Below are 23,479 nucleotides of genomic sequence, written 5' to 3'. Positions count from 1 at the left end.
GGAAGCGCCGGGGCTGGTGCACAGGGGTGACTTTCTCTCCCAGCTGAGAAAAGGGAGCTCGGGAGCCCCCTGCTCACTGCTGCAGGGATGCGGGAGGATGCTGGGGGTCCTGAGCAGGCAGCCTGGCCCCCGGGGTGCTCCCAGGTCCCCAGTCCCCAGCGGGATGGAGATGCCCATCTGGAAAGTCCAGTGCAGCCCCAGCATCGCTGGTGGGAATCGCCTCCCATCCCCATCTCTGGGCAGGTCCCTGCGGGGGATGCGGTGCACGTCGTGCCCTGCACTGTGCACATCACGGGTACCGATACTGCGGTGCCTTCACGGCTTCTTCCAGTGCGGCCTCATGCCCACTGCCAGGACAAGGCAGGGCATCTTACCCATGGGTGGCTTGACTTTGGCAAGGATGGGTGCAGCCAGCATCACCTGGAAGACAAAAGCTGCTGGGTGCTTCTCCTGTTTATTTCCTCTGGTGATTATTAATGAGCTGAAAGCCCAAACAGTTGCTTTTCCCTGGCTGTGGAGCTCCTGTGCTGCTCATAGGTGTCCCCATGCCTTGCCTCCACCGTCTACTGTTCATCCACAAGCTGGAGAGACTCTCCTTCCATCACGTGCTGCTCCTGTCTGGCCAGGCTGAGCTCTTCAGGCTCGTGTCCTGAGCCCTCCCTGGGGGCTGTGCAGGTGTGGATGGGGATGGGGCAGGTACTGGGCATCGTTGGGTCTTGGTGGCTGACACGCTATTTTGGAGTGGGTGTCAGGAGTGGTCCAGGTGAGGGAGAGCCATGTCAGAGGCAGGGCAGAGGAAGCAATTGCTTCCCCGTGCCTTGTCCTTGATTCTTTCAACCCCCTCCCAAACGGTGCCTGGTTTTTAAACCGGGGAGATCCTACAATTTTCCACTACCACACCAAATTCATTTCTGGAAGATAAAGCAAATGCTGTGTTTTGCAAGGATGCTCTCCTCCTTCCCCAGCGACGGCAGCAGATTTGCAGCCACTGCCAATCAGAAGTGGTTGGAGCTGTTTGGGGATCTTCCCTGACAGCCTTCTGTCGGGCTGTTAGCCTTGATGTGCAAGGAGCAATCTGTCTCCTATCTCGTGAGCCTCCCTCTGCAGTCCTGGATGCCCTTGTGGAGGCTGTTTGCAGGCCAAGGCGCTGGGGGTGCTCTGCTCCTGCAGGGTTTTCCCTGCAGACCTTGGTCCTGGCGTGGATGCTGGATCTGGGCTGTGCTGCCGCCCTGCCCTGGGTGTCACGATCCTGCATCTAGGGCAGGGTTGTGCTCATGGTTTCACGTCCGTGGGAAACAGCTCAGCTTCCACTTGAGCAGGTTTATGAACAAGTTCATGAGAAGCCGTTCCAGCTGGCTGGGACTGTGTCACACGCTAGCTGGGCCCTGGTCCCTACCGCCAGCATAACGAGGGTGCTGCGGGTGGGGAAGGGGCAGCATGGGGAGATGCTTTGCCCCCCCAGCAAGGTCTGGGCTGGGGGAGATGCTCTGGTGAGCCAAGTGAAAGGTTCTCCTCCCACAAAGACCCTTTCCTGTCTTCGCACGTCGCAGAGGAGTGGCAGCCGGTTACAGGCTGCAGCGTTGCCCTTGCCTGGTGCATCACCCGCCCTGAAGTCTCTTCATCCTACAAAGGATGGAGGCAGCAACAAGCGCTGAAAGATTTGGAAAAAAACAGCCTGGGGAAAGGGCAGGGAGCTGGACAGGGCCAGGAGGTGTCACAGCAGCCCCAAGCTCTGCAGAGACTCCTCGCGGTCTGGCAGAGTCAGCTGTTGGTCGGCTGCAGGGAGCTTGGCTGAGCTTCCCATAGGGAAATATGTCAGCTCTGAGCTGTCTTGCCGGGAAGGATGTTACTGTCATGCCACAGCTCATAGGACATCCCTTAGATCCAGTTTAGGACAGCTGGGGCTGGAACCTGTGCATACCTGCAGGAGGGACCCCAAAGCATGTTGGCCCTTGAAGGGGCAGGGATGAGGGCTACCAGCAGGATCGAACCCAGCATCTGCCTTTCTGGGTACGCAGCGGGGTCAGCCAGGCTCCCATAAACCTTCCCTCCCGCCTCTGGGGAGCGGCCGCTGGCTACTGGCCCGTTGCGCTGTGGCCGCCTGCCCCTCACACCAGTGCTCGGGCTGCAGCCGGCGAGGAGGTTTTACGGCTGCATTACGCACTCCTGAGAATGCGGGTCCTGTCTGCCACGTCTGTAACCGTAGTGGCACCGGTGGGAATACATCTGCTAAAGGCATCATGTTACTTTGCCGGGAGGCTCTGCCGTACAGTGCAGCCCACAGGCGAGAGCCCCTGCTAAAGACATTACTGCCTGCAGAGGAGGTGCATGGCCCCACCATGCCCTGCCACCCAGCAGAGATGCTTTACCATAAATTTGGGCATGGAGCACAGTGCTGCTGCCAGCGAGATGGCCATGAGCTCTGCTGAAGGCTTGGGCTACCTTGTCCCCACGGCGCGGAGCCTGCCTGGCATGCAGTGTGGGTCAAATCCTGCCAGAGAAGGATGGAGGCACGTAGGTATGGGGTGCTTGCAGGGTGGTGCTGGAGCTGTGCCAGGGCGAGGTGCTGGGCACCGATGGGGCTGCCTGCAGATGGGGTGCGCACGGTGTGGTGTAGCTGGTACTGGCAAAGCCTGCCCTCTTGGCACACAGTGGGGCTGGGAAGAGGCAAAGTGGGTGGGGAACATCAGTTCGGTGCAGCCCCTTGACTTTCTGTGTCCTGTCCGCAGTGGGAAGAGGTGAGCGGGTACGACGAGAACATGAACACGATTCGCACCTACCAGGTGTGCAACGTCTTCGAATCCAGCCAAAACAACTGGCTCCGGACCAAGTACATCCGGAGGCGAGGAGCGCACCGCATCCACGTGGAGATGAAATTTTCTGTCCGGGACTGCAGCAGCATCCCTAATGTCCCAGGCTCCTGTAAGGAGACTTTTAACCTTTACTATTTCGAGTCAGACTTTGACTCGGCCACCAAGACTTTTCCTAACTGGATGGAGAATCCTTGGATGAAGGTGGACACAATTGCTGCCGATGAGAGCTTCTCGCAGGTGGACCTAGGTGGACGGGTAATGAAGATTAACACCGAGGTGCGTAGTTTTGGACCTGTCTCCAAGAATGGTTTCTACCTGGCCTTCCAGGACTACGGAGGCTGCATGTCCTTGATTGCCGTCCGCGTCTTCTACCGCAAGTGTCCCCGCGTGATCCAGAATGGGGCCGTCTTCCAAGAAACCCTCTCGGGAGCAGAGAGCACCTCGCTGGTGGCAGCCCGGGGGACGTGCATCACCAATGCAGAGGAGGTGGATGTGCCGATCAAGCTGTACTGCAATGGGGATGGCGAGTGGCTGGTGCCCATCGGCCGCTGCATGTGCCGGGCGGGCTACGAGTCAGTGGAAAACGGGACCGTCTGCAGAGGTAACTGCTTGCCTTCAGTCTCGCTCCGTGCGCTCGCCTCGCTGCCGGTGGGCTGTGCCGGTGGTGGCAGTTGGGATTTGCAGCTGGGATCTGCATGAGCTGCCTGGGAGTGACCTCCTTGGGCAGGGGTGGGAGAGGAGCACGTGGGGACGTGGGAGAGGAGCATGTGTGTGGATGCTGACTCCTTCCCCAGCTCCTCAATTCCTGCCCTGGCCTCATCCATCCATTGCAGAGGCTCTGTGTTACCTCTGGGTCCTCAGAGCCAACAGGTCTCCAGGGGTGCCGCCCTGTTGCTGGTGCCCTCTGTGCTCTCCAGGTCTTGGAGGGACACATATGTGTAGCCATGGTGCGTGCCACCGATCTGTAGTCACCTCCCAAAATACGGGGGCAGTTTTCATGTCGGTTCGCGCCCTGTGCCTTGGTGTGGGCTGAAATGCTTCTGGGGTGAGGGGAGCGGGAGTGCAGGCACCCAAAGGTGACGCAGTGGGAGGGAGCAAGTTGTCTGCAGCATTTTCCTGGTGAGGTGCAAATGGCCCAGGGTGGGACATGGTCACGGGCTGTTCAGGGCCGGGCTCACCTCTCCAGCCTGGGCACCTCCAAGCCTGGACCCTGAGCTGCCTCATCAGCCAGAGGTCTCCTGCCCTGTAGATGTTCTCCTGCCCTTGTAGATGTTCAAAGCAGACTTTGGGAGCACCTGATCAGCTCAGCTCAGCTGAGCACCGTGGAGCCAGCGTGGTCCCAGGCAAGCGAGAGGCTCTGCACCACCCTCCCTGAAAGCACCGTGCCCAAACCCATCTCTGTGCTCCTCCTCAGTCACGCGTGGGCTTGGGGAGGTTGAGAAAGGAGCTGCTGGAGTTATCGGGAGAGAGATGAGGACCCAAGAGCTGCATGTTTAATGGGCACCTGCGGCTGTACCATGCACAGAGCAAACCATGGCGTTTGGCAAACGGACTCTTCCCCCTGTCCTGGCTGAACATCAAAATCCCATTACAGTTTCGATAGCATCGGCACACTCCGAGCAGAGCTGGGGTTTCTCTGAGATCAATTATAGATATGTCAGTGGGCATTGAAGAGCACAAGGAAGGAGCTGCGTCTTCTCTCTTCTTGCTGTGGGAAGGGGTGGCCGGGTAGCACCAAGCAAGCACAGAGAAGGTGCTGGTAAGTGGTGAGACAGACACACCAGAGAGGGGGACGGACAGTCTCTGGCCATGCTTGGTTGGGACTGCAGGTTGGGTAGTCCCTTGGAGAGGGCACTGCGTCTTCTGCTGGTGGCTGGGCTGCTCATGCATCAAGCGTCCTGATGTGCTGGGGATGTCATTTAATATCTGTGCTTTGAGCTACTCCTCACTGAGCCACTGAACGTCTCTTCCCACTGAGCTCTGGGTGATCAAGTGTCCTCCAGCTGTAGCAGGGACAGTGCTGGGGACGGGGACAGCAAGGAAGTACTGCTGCAACACAGTATGGAAAGGGAGCCTGGCTAATCCCAGCCTCGAAAGGAAGACGGGTGTTTTACGACACCCAAGTGAAGCATTTGTAGCAACACCAGAAAGCCAAAATGATTGATGTCAGCTTTCCCATCTCAGCCTTTTTTTTTGCCCAAGCGGACCCAGCCCTGCACAGCACTTTGCTCTGATGCAGCTGTGGTTTCTCGGGGCTCCCCAGTCCTGCTGCCAGCCCAGCCAAGGGACGGTCCCAGGACCTCCTTATGCAGAGCCCTGTCCCTGCAGCCTGGCCTGGCAGGGCTGGGAGGGGAGACAGAACAGGCAGGAGCGGGGGGGCCAAGGTGGAGGGAGCGAGCAGGAGGGAGAGGCCGGGTCTTCTCTTTGTCTGCGCAGCAGCAGGATTTTGGGAGGTCCGGTACCTCGGCAGCTGTTTCTCCAGCCAGTGCTGGCGTGTGCCCGGCCCCACGCTCCCCACCGTCATTAATCACGCGGTGGCCGGCAGCCTGCCGTCTCCATGGGGCAGCTGGCCCCGGGGCTGCCTTCCCCTTCCCTTTCCCCTTCCCCTTCCTGTGTGGGGCGGCGCGATCAGGGCTGGATGGGACCCCAGGGCAGTGCCAGACTGGGGCACACCCTCCGTTTTCCCCCAGCAGCCCCCAGAAGAAGAGTGGGGACCAGGAGGAGAGCCAGCCACGGAGTTGGCAGGACAGCCGTAGCATCCCCATCCTTTCCCAGCACCCCCAGTGAGCCCCACAGAGGACTGGGGAAGGGGCTGCTCACCCCGGCTCGGTTGGGCAGAGAAGGGGCTCTCCTCCCCAGCTCAACTCAGGAAGGACCTGCAGGATGCATCCCTGCATCCCTGCCCACCTCCTGTCGTGTCCTTGTCCCCGGTCCCCACAGAGGCAGCTTATGAGCCGCCTGGTTTGGGGGACTCACTTGTACATGTGGCCGGCAGGTTTTCTCATGTTTCGAGGGGTGGGAGGAAATCTGGGCCCCTTTCCAGAAGCAAAACAAAAGCAAATCTGAGCTGGCTTTTGGGGCGAAGTGCTCTCACACGGCTTGGTCGCCCAAACGGGACGTGGCGGGGAGTGTGAGGGACATGGCTCACTGGTCCTGCCCTGCCAAGGGCTCCTGGTGGAAAAGGGCATCCCGAGCAATGGATGGCCCCTCGGTGCAGCTGCAAGGCGCTGGAAGGAGTTGCTCATTTTCTCCGCTGGGCTTTTCATCTGGCTAGCACAGCGCAAGCCTGCTCACGGCAGTGTACACAAGGGATATTTATGGAGGAAGTTCATGCATCTAACAGCTTAAGCTCTTCTAAGCTTGCAGCTCCAGCACAAAAGGATTTGGGGGCAGTTAACAATTCTGTGTGGTTAAGAGATTTTCATTTTGCTGGGCCTTGCTCGCCAGTCCCGCAGGGCCCTGCGAGGGGCTGGCTTCCCGCTCCTCTTCGCTCCGCTCTTCCACTCGCTTCCCGGCTCCTTTCCGCTGTGCTGGCGAGGGGCTCCGTGCACGCGCCTCCCTGCACCACCTCCCCCCCCAGCCCGATACGCCCAGCCCCGTCCTCCCCGCTTCACCTTCTCCTGCTCCCTGCCTACGTCTTTTTTCTCCATCTCCCTGTTCTTTGTCTGCCGCCTCCCCCCTTCTCCCCCGCCTGTCCCTCCCATGCAGCATATTAAGCGCATTTCTCTCTCTGCCTCCCTTATTCATTGGCTCCCCTCTGCAACAGCGGAGGCAGAGCTATTGTGCTGCCTGCTCTCTCTGTTTGGACTGGATGGTAGGCGAATGCTGCCTGCAAGGGTCTCTGCCTGCTCAGGGATGGCAGCTGCTGGCTGCTGGTCTTAGCTATTGAACCCTGCGTCCATCTCCAGCTCCTCTCCAGCTTTGGAGGACATCTGCTCATGTGTCTGATCACTGCATTCGCAGCGGGCAGCCTCTTCTTTGTTGCACTCGTACAGTGCCAAGCGCGAGGAGTCCTGGTCTTGCCGTGGTAACAAGGGATGGTTTTGCCCTGCAGAAGCTGGTGGTCACACTCTCTTGCTATCAGAGACATGTGGCGTCATCCCTTGGGGTCACAGGCGTTTCTGAGGAGGAGAGGAGCTGGTGATGTGCTGGGAAAAGGAGAAACCTGGTCGCCTAGGTGGTCTGTAGAAGGTCCAGGCTGCCATCTGTCTTCTCCAGCTCAAGGTGGAGCTGGGCCACCCCTGTGGGGAGCCTGAGGGCTCAACAGTGTCCCCCCTTCGGAGCCTGCACTGCCTTCCTCCTGCTCCTTCCCTGGGGGGCAGAGCCAGGAGGGAGGATGTGGGGGTCTTGACGCACCTCCAGCACCCAACCTGGTGCTGGTCCTGTCCAGCCCCACCAACACCACAGCCCGGTTCCGCCACCGACCCAGCTGGATACTCCCAGGTCAGCTCCAGCACTGACTCAGCCCAAGTCCAGCTCTAAAGGGAGAAGCGTGACCTCCGGGGTTATTGCTGTAGTGGGCTGGTACCGGGGGTATCCCAGTCGGGGGCTGTATAAGGCTGGCTAGTAGGTTTTGCCCTTGCAGATGTGTGTCCTACAGGTGGGCTCCATGACGGCTTCCCTGCCTATGCTTGCATGTTATTTTGAGGTCCAACTCAGCAGATGGGCTACCACCCCGCCATGTGCTGGGGATGCAGAGGCAGTGATGTGCACGTACACGTGTGTTGAGGACCCAGAGCTATTCCTCCATCACAGAGGTGTGGGAAGCAGTGGGGGTCTGTCCCAGCTGTGCCGTCCTTGGGTTTCGGACGGGGCAAGCATATGCTAAGGGCTTGGAGGGACGTGCAGCTTTCTGATGTGCTGGAGAAGGGTATGTCTTAGCTGTCTTACAGTCACATCCCATAAGTACGTGATGTTTTGAAGATAACAGGCTATTTATGGCTCCATGCCTGTTTCGGGTCTGGGCCTCCACTGATAATGCTGGACCCAGCCAATAAATTGTAAGGTCCTAGGGGTAATTAAGAAGCATTCCTGGTTGAGCTGGAGCAGATACAGCCAATCATGATGTAAATGTTTCCAGAGATGGAGAATTGCCCGTTAAATGCTTCCAGTGGTCGCTCCTGCCTTCTTACTCCCATCTGCGCCTGGCACTTGGACCTTGGTGAACTTTGTCCACCACCACACCTCTGCTTTCCGTGTGCCTGTTTAAGAGTAATCCTTGGCCCCCGGTCCTCTGGTAAGGTTTTTGGCCCTTGGCACTGCTTTAGCCTTTCCGTTGGCAGATCCACTGTCCCATGTACAGGATGCTCACAGTGATCAGCCGAGTGCCAGAGGGGATGCTGAGATTTCCCTCTTCCTACATCCCCACTTTGCTGTAACCATTTTGGCAATGGCATTTCTCTGGGTGCTTCTGAAGGATCCTTGTCCTTCCCGGTGGGACTGGGAGCAGATAATCGCTGTGGCCCGCATCCTTGTCCCCGGAGCTGTGATTTGACATGTGTTTGTACTGAAATGCACATTCCTTGTTTGTGCCCAGCTCACCGAGGCATCCGGATTGCTGTGTATCAGGAACCCATCATCTTCAGTATTTACCAGACTACAACTTCCATGTCATAGCTGACTTTATTGGGAACGCTTTGGGCTTTCTCCTGGGTCATTCATAAAAATGTTAAATAGCCCAGAGGCACGAACCAAATTTGTTGGCTCTAGTAGAAACAGACCTGCTCTCTGCACATTCCCTGCTTAGATCTCAGACCATAGCAGTATCAGCTCGCCAAGTTTTAATGCATTGAATATGTCCCATGGTGTCTGTGGACCCTCTAATTTCTGAATCAAAATATCATGTGTTACCGAGGGGAATGCTCTGCAGAAGTTTGGGTGCGTTGCATTAATGCTGTTACCTCTCCCAGCCAATCTTGTAATTGCATCAAAAAACCATATGAGGCTAATTTGCCTTAATCTGTTTTCCATAAATAGTAGGTTGGCACTACTATTACTACCTTCCTTTAATCCTTCGCTGACCGAATCCTGTAGCTGGCACATCCTTATTTGACTGGTACTGACGTTGCAGTGGCAGTCCTAAAATAGCCAAGACTGCCTCATTTAACAAATAGCTTTTTCCTACATCTCTGAAAGATCCTACTACTTCACGGTATGTGGAAAGTGAACATTAACTGTCCACTGGTTCATCAGCCATCTCTTTAAAAACTCTTAGGTAGATGCTATCCTGACATACTGATTTAACAATGTTTAACTTTAGTAGCTGCTATTTAACATCTTGAGTTACTGCTGGAATGGAAAGTATTTCGCCATCGTCCTATAAGATGATTACATCACCTGGCTTCTTCCCAAGTACAAAACAGGAATTTGTCTGCCTTTTCTACAGAGTTGTTGACAATTTGAATGCTCCCAGCCGGCTGTGGCTCGATGTCATTGTGGATACTGCTCTTTGGGGTTCTCCCTCTCCTCCCTCTCTGTCTGGGAAGCAAGAATACAGCCTCTTTCTTTCCATTGCTTTGATTCTTCTCCCTCCTGCTTCTCGCTGACCTCTCCATGTTGTGAATCCAATTAGGGCTGTGGTGGGGATTGCAGCTGCTTGGTATTAACCACTCCAAGCCTGCTTGGTGCACCCTGGAGTCGGAGGAGATGCCAGCTTGTCCTCTGCGCATTGCTGGGTAGCGTTTGGTCATCTGAAGGTTGGAGTAGGACCGGGGGAGCCTAGCAGAGCAAGGGGGTGTCAGACGGAGGGGGGGGGTCGAGGCATTTAATTTCTTGTGGTCTGAAGCCTGAAAAGATGCTGACCTTGCAAGGAGGGTCAGAGATGGTCCAGGAATGGGGCAAGACATCTGCTGCTGAAGGAGGGAGATAGACGACTCAGCTCAGAATAGGAAATGCTGCTTCTGAGGGACTAGACCTTTGTGGCCAAAAGCAGGCAAAGGAAATGAGAACTGCTTTCTCATTTTGCTTTCAAGACAAGGGATGGGCTGAGACCTTCTACAAAAGTCTTTTCTCTATAGAGAAAGGGAGGAGACGAGGTTTTCCAGGACACGAGTGTGAGTTTTGAACAGCAGGAGCGTTGCAGAGCACTCCCAGCCCTGTTGTGAAGGCATAGGAAAGACCCCAGCAGGCTGCAGAAGATAACCTGAGAGCAGCCCACTGGAAGCATATTTTCATTTATTAGTATGGGCAGGTCATGAGTCCTTTGGGTTGGAGGATGGGATGGAGATCTCAGGTCCAGCAAAACCCATTGGGAGTTTCCTGATGGAAGTGATGGCCATCCCCTGGATTTCTCAGAGAGACATGGTGGAGTTTTGCATTGCCACTATCTGCCATAGCTGGTGCTTCCCAGTCCCTTTGCATGAGCCCTTTCTTCTCTCTGCTCAAGGTCTTCCCCCGCAGAACTGCAGGGGAGGTCTCTGCTTCCCTTCCCGCTTTGGGACAGGTTGCTCCCCCCATCCTTACGCCCCAGGCATTCCGTTGGGCTGGGGTCAGCGGGAAGGTGGGAGGAGGTGGGTGAGAGCAGACCCGGAGGGTCTCCACCGGAGAAAGAGTGATGTCCCCTCTGACCCTCCACGTGCGCTGACCGTGCCCTGGGTGCAGGGACGGGAGCCCTGTTGTAACACGGGTGCTTTCATGGAGCTGATGTCTGAACTGATAAGAACCCTCCCTCCCCCCGACTTATTTTTACAGATGAAACAGTATTTTGGATCAAATACCACATTCCTGGTCTTGCTACACCCGTGTGAGGGGGGAATAGCGGCTCTGGCAGCATCCCGTGCCGACGCCAGTGGGAGCAGTGTTTATTCCTGCTTTTCCTCTCTCTCCTTCATAGGCCTCCCTTTCTTTTTTTTTCCTTTTTTTTTTTTCCTGAGAAAAGTGGTAAACATTAATAGGAACTGGAATGAATAGCTGGGATCCAGGCCCAGGCTTCCAGGATTTTAATTCATTATTGCTATAAAATGAAGGGAATATGTTTTTTACCATTAGCTTTTCCTTTGAATCAAAGCGCTCAGAGATCTGGGGGGCAAGGAGGGTTTTTCCCTGAATTCATCAGAGTGATGAATCTTTATGGGGCAAGAGGAGAATATTCTTCATCATAAGTAACTTGAGAAAAATTGGAGAAGACGCTGCTTTTGAGGATTTTTTTTTTTTTTTCATTTGAGATTTTTCTGTGAGTCGGGCCAAAGCCAAGAGATTATTTTGAACGTTTAATTTTGGGAAATACCCTCAGACATTCTCTGCACTGGTTTAAAGTTATTCTGATGTCAGATGATCACTCTGTAAGAGCACAGTTATTTTATTTTAGCAATACAAGGTAAAAATCTTACAGAAAATTTAATCTAGAAGCCATGATTAGCTTAATTAGCTCCAGGGAAGCACTTTATTGTTCCCCATATGCCTTAGAAACATAGTATATCACTGGAAAGTATACATAAAAGTCCCCATAAAGGTTAGGAAATGGAGTCGAAGTGTTCATAGCTCACACAATGGCTGTGTTTACATAGACCAAACTTCAAACAACGTTAAATTAGATTTGGCCAAGCAAAATACACAACATGTTCACATTTTGAAGGAGACCTTAAGTTCGGTGACACCGATCCGCAATACCCAGTCCTTGCATGGGCGGGTGTTACAACTTAAACACCATAAGGAAGGAGTTGGATGAAGGATGCGGAGCAAAACCAGGCAGAAGCGCGGTGAGTGCCTTCGGGTGAGTCTGGGGCATCCCCTCATCGCCTTCATTTCTTGGCATTTGCGGGAGCGGAGTCTAAGAAAAGAAAATACCCCCCCCCCCCCCCCAAATATTGCTAGGTATTAAAAAGAGAAGAGACATGAAAGAAGGGGCACAGCCCAGCAAACTGTGGGACGTGGCCAGCAGCTGGTTTAAGGCAGGGCTGCAGAGCGCTGCCGTGCTTTGGGTGGGCTGTGGCCACACTGCAAATACATTTACAAGCAGAAGAGGCTCTGAACCAGCATCCTTGACTTCCTCCCTACCAGCGAGCTTCAGCAGGAGTCTTCCTCCGCGTGAGAGGCAGCCCCCAGCCCCCCTAGCTCGGATGCCTTTGCTGGAGTACAGCATCTGCCCAAGAGGTGGGAAAACTGGTTGTAGTACATGAGAAACTGGTAATTTGCAGAATGGCGGGTCTTACAGGCTGGAAAATGGGGAACAAGGTATAGTGTGAGCAGGAAAATGTAAGTCACTGGGTCTTGGAAAGCACCTTGTTAAGGGGAGACAGAAAAAAGTCCTACTGAGACCCGGAGCTACCAACTCAGTGCATTGATCCTCCCACATCCTTTTCTTTGAAAGGCACCCTAAAGGGGGACCTGTGTGAACACAATGTGTTCTCCAGGTAGGTGACTCCTGTGAAGCCTTTCCAGGTCTCTGAAGCAAGGTCTTCAAAGACAGAGAGCTCTTCTTCGCTTCAGTGGGTTGAAATGACACCTGCCAAGGTGTTGGCATCTTCCTGGAGTCCTTGGAGGTGAACTGGGGATGGTGATGGCTGGGGAGGTGATGGGCATGTCTGGACCACGAGGTGAGGGTCCCATTGGAGGTTCACAGGTTTGGTGGGCGATGGCTTGAAATAACTCCTATGGCTAATGGGGCAAATTCAAAATGTATTTTGAGGGAATATCTGGTTCTTCAGTATTTGGGCGCTGACAATTTTCAAGGACGACAAGCTCCTACTTGCAAAGTCTTTTTACGCTTTCAGACTATTGTCAAATTCAGAGCTCAGGGGGACCCTGTGTTCAAGAAGACAATTTTTAAGTCTGAAACCAAAGCTAGCAATTTCTTTTCAAAACATTATGATCCCAGGAGTACCACTGTTGCTACACCTGCAGCTGTGACGGGAGACAGGAGCAGAGTGAACAATAAACGGACACGTGATAAAGGCTTTATTCATCTTAAACTATCAAAATGCCCAAACCCTCAAGATTAGTAAGAATTAAAGTGCAGCCTGGAGTGGAGCCCATAAAGTAGAGTAACGTGGATGCTTTGCTCCAAATGGTATTTCTCCCAGCCTAGATGGCTTTTGAAAAGATCGTAGAGACTTCTGAAGCGGCTGTAGTAACAGATAATATTTGTCAAACAGCACACTCCATTAAATGCACGATATCTGCCTTTTTACAGCATCAGCTCTCCAGGAGGCTTTCTGCAGAGACGCGGGAAGGGTCTGTGCAGCGTCAGGGGCATGTTTGCTCTCAGACATCAGCGGGTGGTTTCCATCACGCCGTTCCACCTTTCTCCCCGCCCTTCAGGAGAGCCGTTCCTGAGCACAATGTCTGCATCCTCCTGTGGCATGCAGAGCAGACGGATGCGGGCTGGTGCCCCATGCAGCGGCCCGAAGTGCCCACATGCATGGAGCATCGAGGGACAGGCGGGATGCGGGATGTTCCTGGGCATCAGACCCTTAACCGGGGTTTTCTAAGGTGCTGATCTCTCTCTTGAGGAATTTCAGTGGAAACCAACTGTTTTTCATGAGCCTTCCTCTGCCCCTTTCCCTCCCCTCCCTTTTTCCTTATCCCTCCAGTCTCGTGTGCCAGCGACAATTCTCCAGACGTCTGTATTGCTGTAACCACGATCAAGAGCATTATTTTGGCAGATAACCTCCCCATTCATCCCCACCTGAGTGGCTCAGGATCCTGCAGCACCGTGTTTGGCTTGCAGGGAGCTGTGATGGAGGAAGCAATGCCTCGGGCTGCCCAGGAAGCGGGTGCTGGAGCTGGTCTCTCATGCCAGCCATCACCCAGAGGATTCCTATAGCTGAAGGCATGAAACTCAGGAGGGTTTACCGCAGTGGAAACGCTACTGCTGCAGGCCTTTCCTTGCAACACAGTGAGCAAAATTAATTCTGAGCCTTTTGGTGTATACGCACAGCCCTCGTTAATAAAACAGAAAGAGTAAAAGCGGGGAAAACAGGATTAGGAGAAACATTTGGGGAATGACTCACACCCAGAGAAGCTTCTTGTTCACCTTTCCCTGCTGTGCACCCCAATGATGGATTAAAAATTGCCTGCATTTGCCATTGCATTGCTACTGGCAGTCCACAGCATGCTTCCCGGCGTGTGGTGCCTTGCCAGCCTTCCTCTCATTTGGAGGAGGCGAGCGATGCTGTAATTTTCAGTCACCTTCACAAGTACAGTGGTTATGCCGTTACCATCACCTACGTCAGCTCGGACATTGATCCAAGCAGTAATGTTGGTGGTTTACTCTCAATCGACACCCTGGGAGTGGACCTGTGGCACAGACTGAAGAATAAGAGATGGGGTAGCTGTTGTAGGAAAAACGATCTCCAGGCTTTCTCAAGCTCAGTCTTCCAGCTGTGGCCGTGCAAATCCTAGCCTTAGGACCTGCAAAAGGTCTGCGGCACTGGAAATGGCAGGGTGCACCGGTCTGCCACCAGTTACTGCTTATGCTGGTTGTTCTTCTTTCTAAAGAGGATTAGGAGGCCAGAAGAGGAACTTTATCATGCCCAATGCTTACTTGCGTTGCCACCATGAGTATGATTAATTTGCAAATAGAGTGACAAATCTAAGCATGTGTATCTTCAGGATACCCTATAATTAGAACTGGTCTTTTTTTTTGCTTCTGGAAAGGTTTTTGCTGTCTGGCTGAGATGGAAGCGATCCCAGTTTGTTTTTGTTTCTCTTGAATTAGAGCGCGGCTGCTCTTTCCAGGATTTCCCAGGCAAAAATATGCACATGGGGACCTGCCCAACATGCACGGTGGTTCCTCTAGGACATGTCGAGCCCAATGCATGTGCACTTCACACGCAGCCCGTGCATGCTTGAGAGCTTTAATGATTTTGGGTGCGTTTGGCTCTCTGCACCTCTGCAGGGGCCATGGCGGGGATTTGCCCGTGTGCAAGGGCTGATTTTCCGGTGCTTCCAGCTGCAAGGCAGATATCGAGCGGAGTGTGGGAAGAGGGGGTACGCGTGGGAAAGCAGTAAAAGCATAATGTGCAAAGCTGAGCAAAGAGTTCAGACTGGGTGCAAGTGCAGTTTTGCTGCTCAGTCCTGCCTAAAGAAGAGAGATTAGTGCGACACATTTCCCTGGCAGCAGAAGTCCTTGCTCCAGACCAGGTTGCCTGACACCGGGGCTGCCTTAGCTGCTGCCATGAGAAGGGGTCGGAAAGGCCTTGGTGGAAACCAGGAGGAGGTTCCCAAGCCAGGGATGGGGTAGCAGGACACCAGGGACCACCGCTGCTGTGCCAGCCCAACCGTGTTGCATATGTTTGGGGGGGGGGGGGGGGGGCGAGATGGGGTTTCCATGGAAACCAGAGGTGTGTTTTCCTGCATGCTGATGTGCTGGAAGGCCAAAAGCAAACACGAGTGGGAGGGAGGAAGCAGCATATGGTGGGCAGTATACCCTCCCTGGGGACCTTCATCCCTGAGCATGGAGGAGAGGAGCGAAGGAGGACATTTTGGTACCCTGAGCTCACTTGCCATCTCCCTGAAGCTCAGAGTGTGGCTGGGAGCAAGGGCCAGCTCTGGCAGAGGGCTTCGGGGGGGCAGCATCCATATGTGCAGGTGTCTGGCGTGGCATGTGCTCCTGTTTGGCGAGGGCTGCTTAGCCCAACATGAGCTTGCAAGGATGCAGCATCATGACAGAGCTCCACACCAGCCCAGGTACTCACTAACGAGCAGGATTAATTAATTAGCTCAGGAGAAACTGCAGCAATAGCGCTCTTGGTGTTTGGTCTGTAGCCTCTGCCTGTGTGCATCACGTCTGTGCGTATCGCGGCTTCCCCAGCAAGGCACTGCGGGGTGCGGGTACCCCTGCGGGAGGGTGACGAGGGCAGATCAGGACAGGGGTGAGACACCAGCCAGGGTGGAGGTGACACCCCTGGACAGAGACACGTGCAGCCAGGTCAAGCAGGAGGGTGGGACGCTTTCAGACAGCTGCTGGGTCCTGACACAGGCATATCTGGCTCAGGTCTGGTGCAAAGTGCAAGGCTTGTAGAGGTCCCAGGTATTTCATGCTGCTGTGAGCCGACTTGCTGGATCCTCCTTGGAGTGCAGGTGTGCACGTCTCTTGTGCTCTGTGGGTGCGTGGCATTGCCCTGGCACTGGTGCATCTGCACCCTTGGGCTGGCGTGCCCACATCCCCGCTGTCACACGCCGCCTTTGAACCTGCGGGCCGGGTTGCGGCTGCAGCAGTGATGAGTGCTGGAGCTGCTAGCAGACTGGAAATGTCTTTTGTCAAAGCTTGAGATGCCTCCAACCTCCTCTAATTAAAGACAATTACTGCTTTCAGCCCCTCTTCACAGCTCAGCTGGGTTGTTTGCAAACACACAGCTGCGGGAGTCTTTGTGCCCCTCTCTGAGTCCCGCTTCCCTGGAGACGCACAGAGGTTTCTTTATTATCAGCATTATGGCTAGTGAGCAGCTGAGGAGGAGGAGGGGGCATCCCGGGCTCCCGGGGTGTTTTGAGGTGCAGCACTGACTCTGCAGGGCAGCCTGGAGCAACCCTGCCTGCTCGTGTCCAGCCTTTCCTGCAAAACCTTGTGCACGGTAAAGCAGCGCACGGTGCTGCGCTGCTTGGGGGGAGAGTGGCTTTTGCCGGAGGCGTGAAGAGAACCGAAGAGGAGTGAATGGTAATGGAGGCATTTGTGCTGCGGAGAAGGTGGCTATTGCCCTGGCTGCAGACGGGACTGAGCAGACATGGGCTGCGAGTTCTGAATACGTCCTTTTAAATAATACTCCGCTGAGTTAGCCGTTGACTTTGCATGCTCGTGTAAAAAGGCTGCTTCGCCTCTCTGCAGGAGCTGCACCAGGCAGGTCAAATCTGTGCTTTCTCGACCAAACCATGCTCAGAAAAAAAATCTGAAACCTCCTGTAACCAATAACCCCCCTTTCTGTGCTTGAATAACTTGGAGGCAGCCAAATGGAGCTTAACCAAACTTTCCAAAACAGTCAGGGCTGGCGCGAGAACAAGCAGCATCCACTGCAGCCCTCTGGGATGCTGTTTCCAAAAATACGAGCCCTGGCGCAGCGGCGGCATGTGAAGCTCTCTCGTAGCCCTGGCTTTTGTACGGATCCAGCCTCGCTCTGCAGTGCTGCGTCCAACCCCAGATGCTGCGGCCAAGGCCATGGCTTCTCTGTTTTCAGGTGCTAATGGTCTCCTTGGGGAGGAGTCGGGGCAGGAGAGGCTGGCAGGCAGGCCACCGCCTGCCTTGGAAGCGTTTGGTTGTTAAATCTATCGTGGGGGCCTGAATGGTAAGTGCTCAGCCTTCAGGCTCAGGGGAGCCAAGATCCTTTCTGAGCTACTAACAGCCTGACACTGCTCTGTCTTCTCAAATTCATTTTGCAGCTCCGATTCCCTGGCGAGCACTAATCACTGGGCTGAGCATGAAGGGAAACATACCCCTCAAATGGGAAGCCCAGAAGCTCTTTCCCCTTAAATAGCCTCTCTGTAGACATCTTTGATATGTTTTGGGGTGCTTTCTTATTCCACAGAAGGCTCTTGGGGGCCAGCGGAAGAGTTGGAGCAGCCTCCTAGAACAGGTTTAAATGCATGTGCAGGCACTGTGCTGTGGATTTAGCACAGATGGCAGAGGGGCAGGGTCGGACACCCATTGCAGGGGCAAAGACTAGGGCTTTAGAGACCCTGTTGCTGCAGCGTTCACATCTTTGGGATGCTGGGGCTCTGGGGACACAGTCCATTGTCCTTAGTGCAACATCATGGGATGCTGGGGCTTCAGAGACACAGTCTGTGGTCCTTAGTGCAACATCGTGGGATGCTGGGGCTTCGGGGACACAGTCCACAGTCCTTAGTGTGACATCATGGGATGCTGGGGCTTCGGGGACACAGTTCACAGTCCTTAGTGTGACATCATGCTGTGGGTCCTGCTGCTCTCATGGGAGATGATGACTGTCCTTAGCCCATCGACTAGGGCACTCTGCTCACAGACGGCTCAGTAGAGCGAGGTACTTTTGTTTGGCAGCCCCTCCAGCTTCTGTTTCAGCTGTTGGCATTGTTAACTTGGCTCACCAAAACGTAGGTATTTGGGGCTGGAGCATGCTTTAGAAATGGACATCCTCCAGGTGATGTCCCCTGGGAAACTGTCAGCTGCAGCTCTTGGTAGCTGGAGGTCCCATGGGTGCTGACCAGTTGGTCTGGGCAGACCCCGAAGCACATCCAGGAGGTGTCCGAGAGAGAGAGAGTTTCCCATGTGTTGAGCGTGACTGCATGTGTGATGGAAAAAATGACCTTTCCAGAAACACCTTGGTGTTTATTGGTTTGCAGATGTCTGTACTGGCTAGACAGTAGGAGAAATAAGGGATGGATAGAGTGCTGATTCCTCCTGTCTTCTGGCATGCTGTTCATATTTTCAGTGCGCACAGTGCCTTGTGGCAGCAAGTTATGCAATTTAATTATGCACCATGTTAAAAAATATGTCCTTGCATACTGTAAGATATTGCAAGCAATCTATTCCCATTCATGTCTCCTATATTCCTGATGGCTTTATATACCTCCCTGAGTGGTCTTTTCAAATGGAAAGTCCTGAGTTGATTGACTGTCCATATGGAAGCTGCTCTGTATCCCTAATCATTTTTATCATCTACCTCATGACCTTGTCTAAGGGTGACCACCGCTGCAAACACTGTTCAAAACGTGGCTCCGTGCAATGGCTTAATAACATTCCTGTTTTGCACTGGGTTCCTTTCTTAATAATTCCTTACATTTTCTCATTTTTTTTGATGATGGATGAGCTTTGAACTGATGTTTTCAGAGAATTATCTCTAGTGCTGCCGAGATCTCCTCCCTGCATGTTAATAGCTAATTTAGTGCCCATCATTGTGTTTGTATAATTAGGGCTCTTTTCCCCCAAGTGCATTAGTTTCCTTTTGTCACCGCTGAATTTCATTTGCCGTGTTATTGTCCAGTCACTCGGCACCCTGAGATCTTGCTGTCACTCTTTGCGAGTGGCTTTAGCTCTGGCAAACCCGGCTAATTTGGGGACGTCAGGAGGCTACACTGTGTCACTCGTCACCCCCTGCTCCAGCCTGCAGGTGGGTGCTCAGGGTGGCTCCTTGTTCCGGCACCATGATGATCGACATCCTCAGCTTCTGCATGAATATGTGCGTTCGCAGGGATGTTATTCATGCATTATGCAGTGGCTGGTCACCCTTGGTGGGCCTGAACTCTGGATGCCACTGGGGAATGTGTCACGTTGCTGGGATTTTCTGTCTGCATGGTATTTTTTTGGACATGTCGAGCTCTGTTCCAGATCTCAGTGCGGTTTCTTCAACCACTATTAGGCTAGCAGAGCCACTTTATCTCTTGTCTCAGGAGGATCTTTCCCAATGTCAGAGGAGGATTGCATCACATGCTGTGCAGAATGGTGGAGGGATGCAGCTTTGACTAGTTGTGTTGCTCAGCCCTTGGCTGGAGCTTGGCACAAGGAGATTTCAGCGAGGGGGAGGGAACCCAGTGAAGAAGAACCCGAGAAGGGATCTAAGCACAGCTACAACTCTGTGCGGGGCAATTAAAAGAGGATGGAGCCAAGCCCCCGTCAGTGGTGCCAGATCGTATAGGAAGGGACAGCAGCCACAAGCTGCAGCTTGAGAGGCTCAGGGTGGACTTTGGAAAAACTGAGACAGTTCCCCAGAGAGGTTGAGCATCACCATCCTCAGGGATTTCCAAGGCTTGGCTGCATGCAGCTGCAGCTGCCCTGATTTAGGGCTGGGCATAGCCCTTCTATGAACTGGAGACTGGCCTGGAGACCCCAGAGGTCTCTTCCCACCAGCCCTGCTGGGATGCCATGAAAACTCATGTGCCAGGACCATGGAGCCAGCTTGACCCGAGCACCATCTCTGCAGTGGAGATGGATAGAGAAACCTCGGTATGCTGCTGAAGCCAGCGTGGGGTCTAAACACATTCCTCAGGGGGTAGTGGGGCATGGGGGGACAGGAGACCCCACCACGGGTCAGCAGCGCCCAGATCAGACCTGCTGTAACTGCATCTAGCAGGGATTTGAAAATCTCTGCTGATAAAACCTGTGAAACCATGAGCAGTAAGTGAGGAGGTCTGGGAAGTCGTGCTAAGCCACATCTCATACGAAGAAGTTAAATGCAAAATTTGACTGTCCTGTAGACTGAGGTTAGAAAAACGCCTCCATGTGAGCGGACTGCCCTACTCTCCACAGTTCAAGAGGGATATGAAAAATAAACCTGGAGGGTGCTGCAGAGAAGCACAAACATGGTCCCAAGAGCCATGGAAAATGCCCTTCCATGAGGGACTGAAAGAGCTGAATAGCTTCTCAAAAAGAAGATTAAGAGGTGAGATGATTACCAAGAGGAAACACCAGCCTCTAAAGGGCTTTTTAATCTGGCAAAGAAAGGGATAACAAGAACCGGTAGGGTTAAACTGAAGCTAGGCAAATTAAAAAAATTAGGCATGTGTTTCTAAGTGATTAACCACTAGAGCAAGCTCAAGATAGAGCAAGAGATAAGAGGGACTTCTCCATGTTTTGGAGTATGTAAAACAAGATGGTTCATTGCTGGGCATTGGGCTTTAGCCAAGGACTGGCCATCAGGTTCATCAAAGGGCACCTGGATGAAGCACAGGACCCCAGGGTCCAGAGCACCCAAATCTGTGCAAGGCTGTGGAGGGACCAGCCAGCCCAGGGGGGCTGAGAAGACCCAGCAGTGCCTGTGAGAGCGGTGGGCAGTGTCAGCTCGGCAGCTGGACCCTGGGCCCCGCAGGCAACACCCACCGAGGGGACCGTCGTGCAGGCGTTGCCAGTAGTCCTTCCCGTGCCTCCCATCCCTTGTCGGCATCGTGGGCATTGGATGCCAGAGCCGTGGCCACTGGGCTGCCCAGCTGGAGATACTGGTAGAGAAGGAGGGAGGTGTTCAAAGGGGTGTGACACCTGTGCAACGGCTGAGTCCAGCAGCTTGGCAGGCAGCGGTTCCTCCCTCCGGTGTCAGTGGCGGAGAGACTTCTTCCCCTGCCTCCTGGGTTGCAGAAAGGCCTGAAGGATAGCAAGTCTCCGTCGCGGCATCCTTTGGATGTGCTGTCTGTAATGGGTTGCCCCGAGCCAAGCCCACAGCATCCACCGGAGCACCCCAAGACACCCATCACTGCCCCCACCGAGCCCCACCACTGCATCCCACTCCCTCCTGAGGACCTTCGCACCAGCTGACCCTGCCGCCCCCGGACCTATTTTCCATGTCCTGCAGGTTCAACATCCTGAACCCGGGGCTGGCATGATGAACCTGGCTGATTGCCCCCCGGATGAGGTGGGGGCAGAGACCGAAGGCTCCCACCGAGTCCCAGGTGCACCCTCGCATGCCTGCTTGCCTTGGATGCCTGCTGGGGAGGTGAAAGGCCTGACCTTGCACACCAGATTGCTGCAGCAACAGCAGCTTAGCATCCTTGCCGGGAGCTCCAGGCACCGGGCAGGGGTGGAGAGCTTTGCTCCCAGTGACCCACTGCCCTGCTGCAGGGGAGAGCGGCTCGTTTGAGCTGATTTGCTTTCATTAACTAGATTAGTTGCTTTAATCTGCTGAAAGTGAGAGGCAGTTGGTCCCACTTGGGAACGCCGCAGAGGGGGCTGTTACTGGGGAGGGCAAGCTGCAGGGGGGAGGTGGAGGCAGCAGGGAGCCCGCTGCCTGCTGGTCTTTGCTGCATCCCCTTTGCAAGGACAGATTTACCCCCTCTCCTCCCACCCCTTCTCCAGCCCTTTTCTTTGTACAGATGGAAGAGCGTGCACGGGATTACGCTGTTCCCGTGCTGTCCCCTTATCGATCACGCCCATGCAGGTGCACATGACCATGCGTATACCCTTAGCTTAAATGCATTTGCATACACGTATGGCCACCCTCAGGTTTTTTGCATAGGACAAAGAAGTGTGGCAGCAAATGCGTAGAATCCCTCCATCACAGGGTCCATTATTTCAGCCTCCCTGCCAAAAAATGCACTTTCTTGCCCGGCTGCATTTGTTCAGCTCCAGCAAATGGGTCTGTGGTCACCAGGGGTGATGCCCTCAAGGCAGCATGTCTTGCAGAGCATCGTCTGTGCCTGAACATGCAGCTCCTTTCCCCCAGCTGTGCAGGACCCCATGCCAGGACTGGTGGTTTCTGTGCTTTAACTCTGTCCTTGACTGGAGACAGATGTAGCCTTCGCCATGATACAAAACACTGATGGACCAAGCATGCTCCATCTTGAAGGATGAAGGCTCCTCCCTATATCTGTCTCCAACTGCAAATAAAAATAATCTTTCTTATGTCTTTCTTTGCCGTTTGTGCTCCGCTGTTACCCTTGCACGGAGCGGGGGGAGCACGCTTGCCCAGGGACACAAGGAGTCAGGGACAAAGTTGGGATGCAAAAGCCAAAATCCCAGCCTTGAGCTCTAACCGCTCCACCTGCTGCCTCCGCTCTGCATCAGTGCTTTTTATTTCTTGGTGCACTCCAGCTCTTTGCCCAAGGAGAAAAGGATCATGCAAATGATTTGCCCCAAGGGATTTCTGGAAGCTGTTTAAGCCAGCAAATGCTGCCTTCTCCCCAGCTGTGCCATGCAACTCAGTATGCTCATGAATTTCCCCTCCCCTAAGTGCAGGAAGGGGCTGACAGATGTTAACACACGATCAGTGTCTCAGGAGAGAGGAATTAAAGCCACACTGGACCCTTCGAAGACACACATTAGTGTCAGAAATTTCTAATCAATCAGCTCAGAGCCTCCTGGGGTCAGAAGCCTCTTTGAAACTCAAATGGGGAATGGCTCCTAATGGGTTTTATTTTGATTGCTATAAATTGATTAGCGTTAAGATAAACAAGTTTTGTTTCCTTCTGAAAGCTCTAAATATGCTCTGGGGGAGGAGAAGCAGTGGAGTCTGATTGCTTCCCATTAGGATGTCCTCGCTTAGCTCCCACCCCATCACCAGTTTGCCCCAGACGCACGAGACTCTTTTTTTCTCCAGAGCTGGCTAAAGGCGATGGATGCATCATACAAAGAGGCTTTTGCAGTGCTGGAGCAGGATGCAGGTTGGAGGAGAAGGTGTGATCATCCTCGCTGGTTTTCCAGGGTGGGATGTGAAAATGCAGCTTGGTTCTGGAGGGAATCAGTGCAGGCTTGCATGGCAGAAAGCGTGGCCGTGTTTGAGGAGCATGCATGGTTTTTTGGGCTGGTTCAGTCTAGCAGCTGCGATGTGTTTGGGAGATGCTCCATTGCAGGAGCGTTTCCTCTGGGTGAGGAAACTCAGCGCCGTGACTGTCACCAAACACAGGAGGAATGTCGTGTCCCCAAGACCCCGCTGGGGGATGTGTGGGGCAGAAAGTTCCTGTGGTTGGGTTGAAGCCAAAGATCTGTAGGGCTCACGTGTGAGCTGGGGCGAGTGTTGTCTGAGTGTCAAGGTGAGGCCCCGTGCACGGTACCAGTGGCTCATGCCACGCTACTGAGTAGGACCAGCCCAAGAGCCACTGATGGGCTCCCTACAGCCCCTGTCTGTGCTCCCTACAGCCCCCGTGTGCGTACTCTGCACAGCCTGTCTGTGCTCCCTACAGCCCCCTCTGTGCTCCCTACACCCCTATGTGTACTACCTACAACCTGTATTTACTCCCTACAGCTTGTATTTACTCTATACGGTCCGTGTGTACTCCTTACAGCCTGTGTGTGCTGCCTATGCCTGTGTGTGTTCCCTACAGCCCCATGTGTACTGCTA

At 53.9% G+C, this 23,479-nt stretch overlaps 1 protein-coding gene across 5 annotated transcripts in view; it reads left to right on the top strand.

The window, feature by feature from the left end:
* EPHB2 (EPH receptor B2) overlaps nucleotides 1-23,479 on the top strand; it is a 132,136-nt gene that overhangs the window by 41,181 nt on the left and 67,476 nt on the right. For all 5 annotated transcript variants that reach the window (XM_076355924.1, XM_076355923.1, XM_076355922.1 and 2 more), the window contains exon 3: nucleotides 2,730-3,414. In XM_076355924.1, coding sequence (XP_076212039.1) covers nucleotides 2,730-3,414 — 685 coding nt within the window. The remainder of the gene's footprint in view (nucleotides 1-2,729; nucleotides 3,415-23,479) is intronic.

The sequence above is a fragment of the Aptenodytes patagonicus genome, chromosome 19 (genome assembly GCF_965638725.1).
Source record: "Aptenodytes patagonicus chromosome 19, bAptPat1.pri.cur, whole genome shotgun sequence".
NCBI lineage: Eukaryota > Metazoa > Chordata > Aves > Sphenisciformes > Spheniscidae > Aptenodytes > Aptenodytes patagonicus.
The sequence above is the reverse complement of the archived record's forward strand: the minus strand, read 5'-3'. Positions and strand labels throughout refer to the sequence as shown.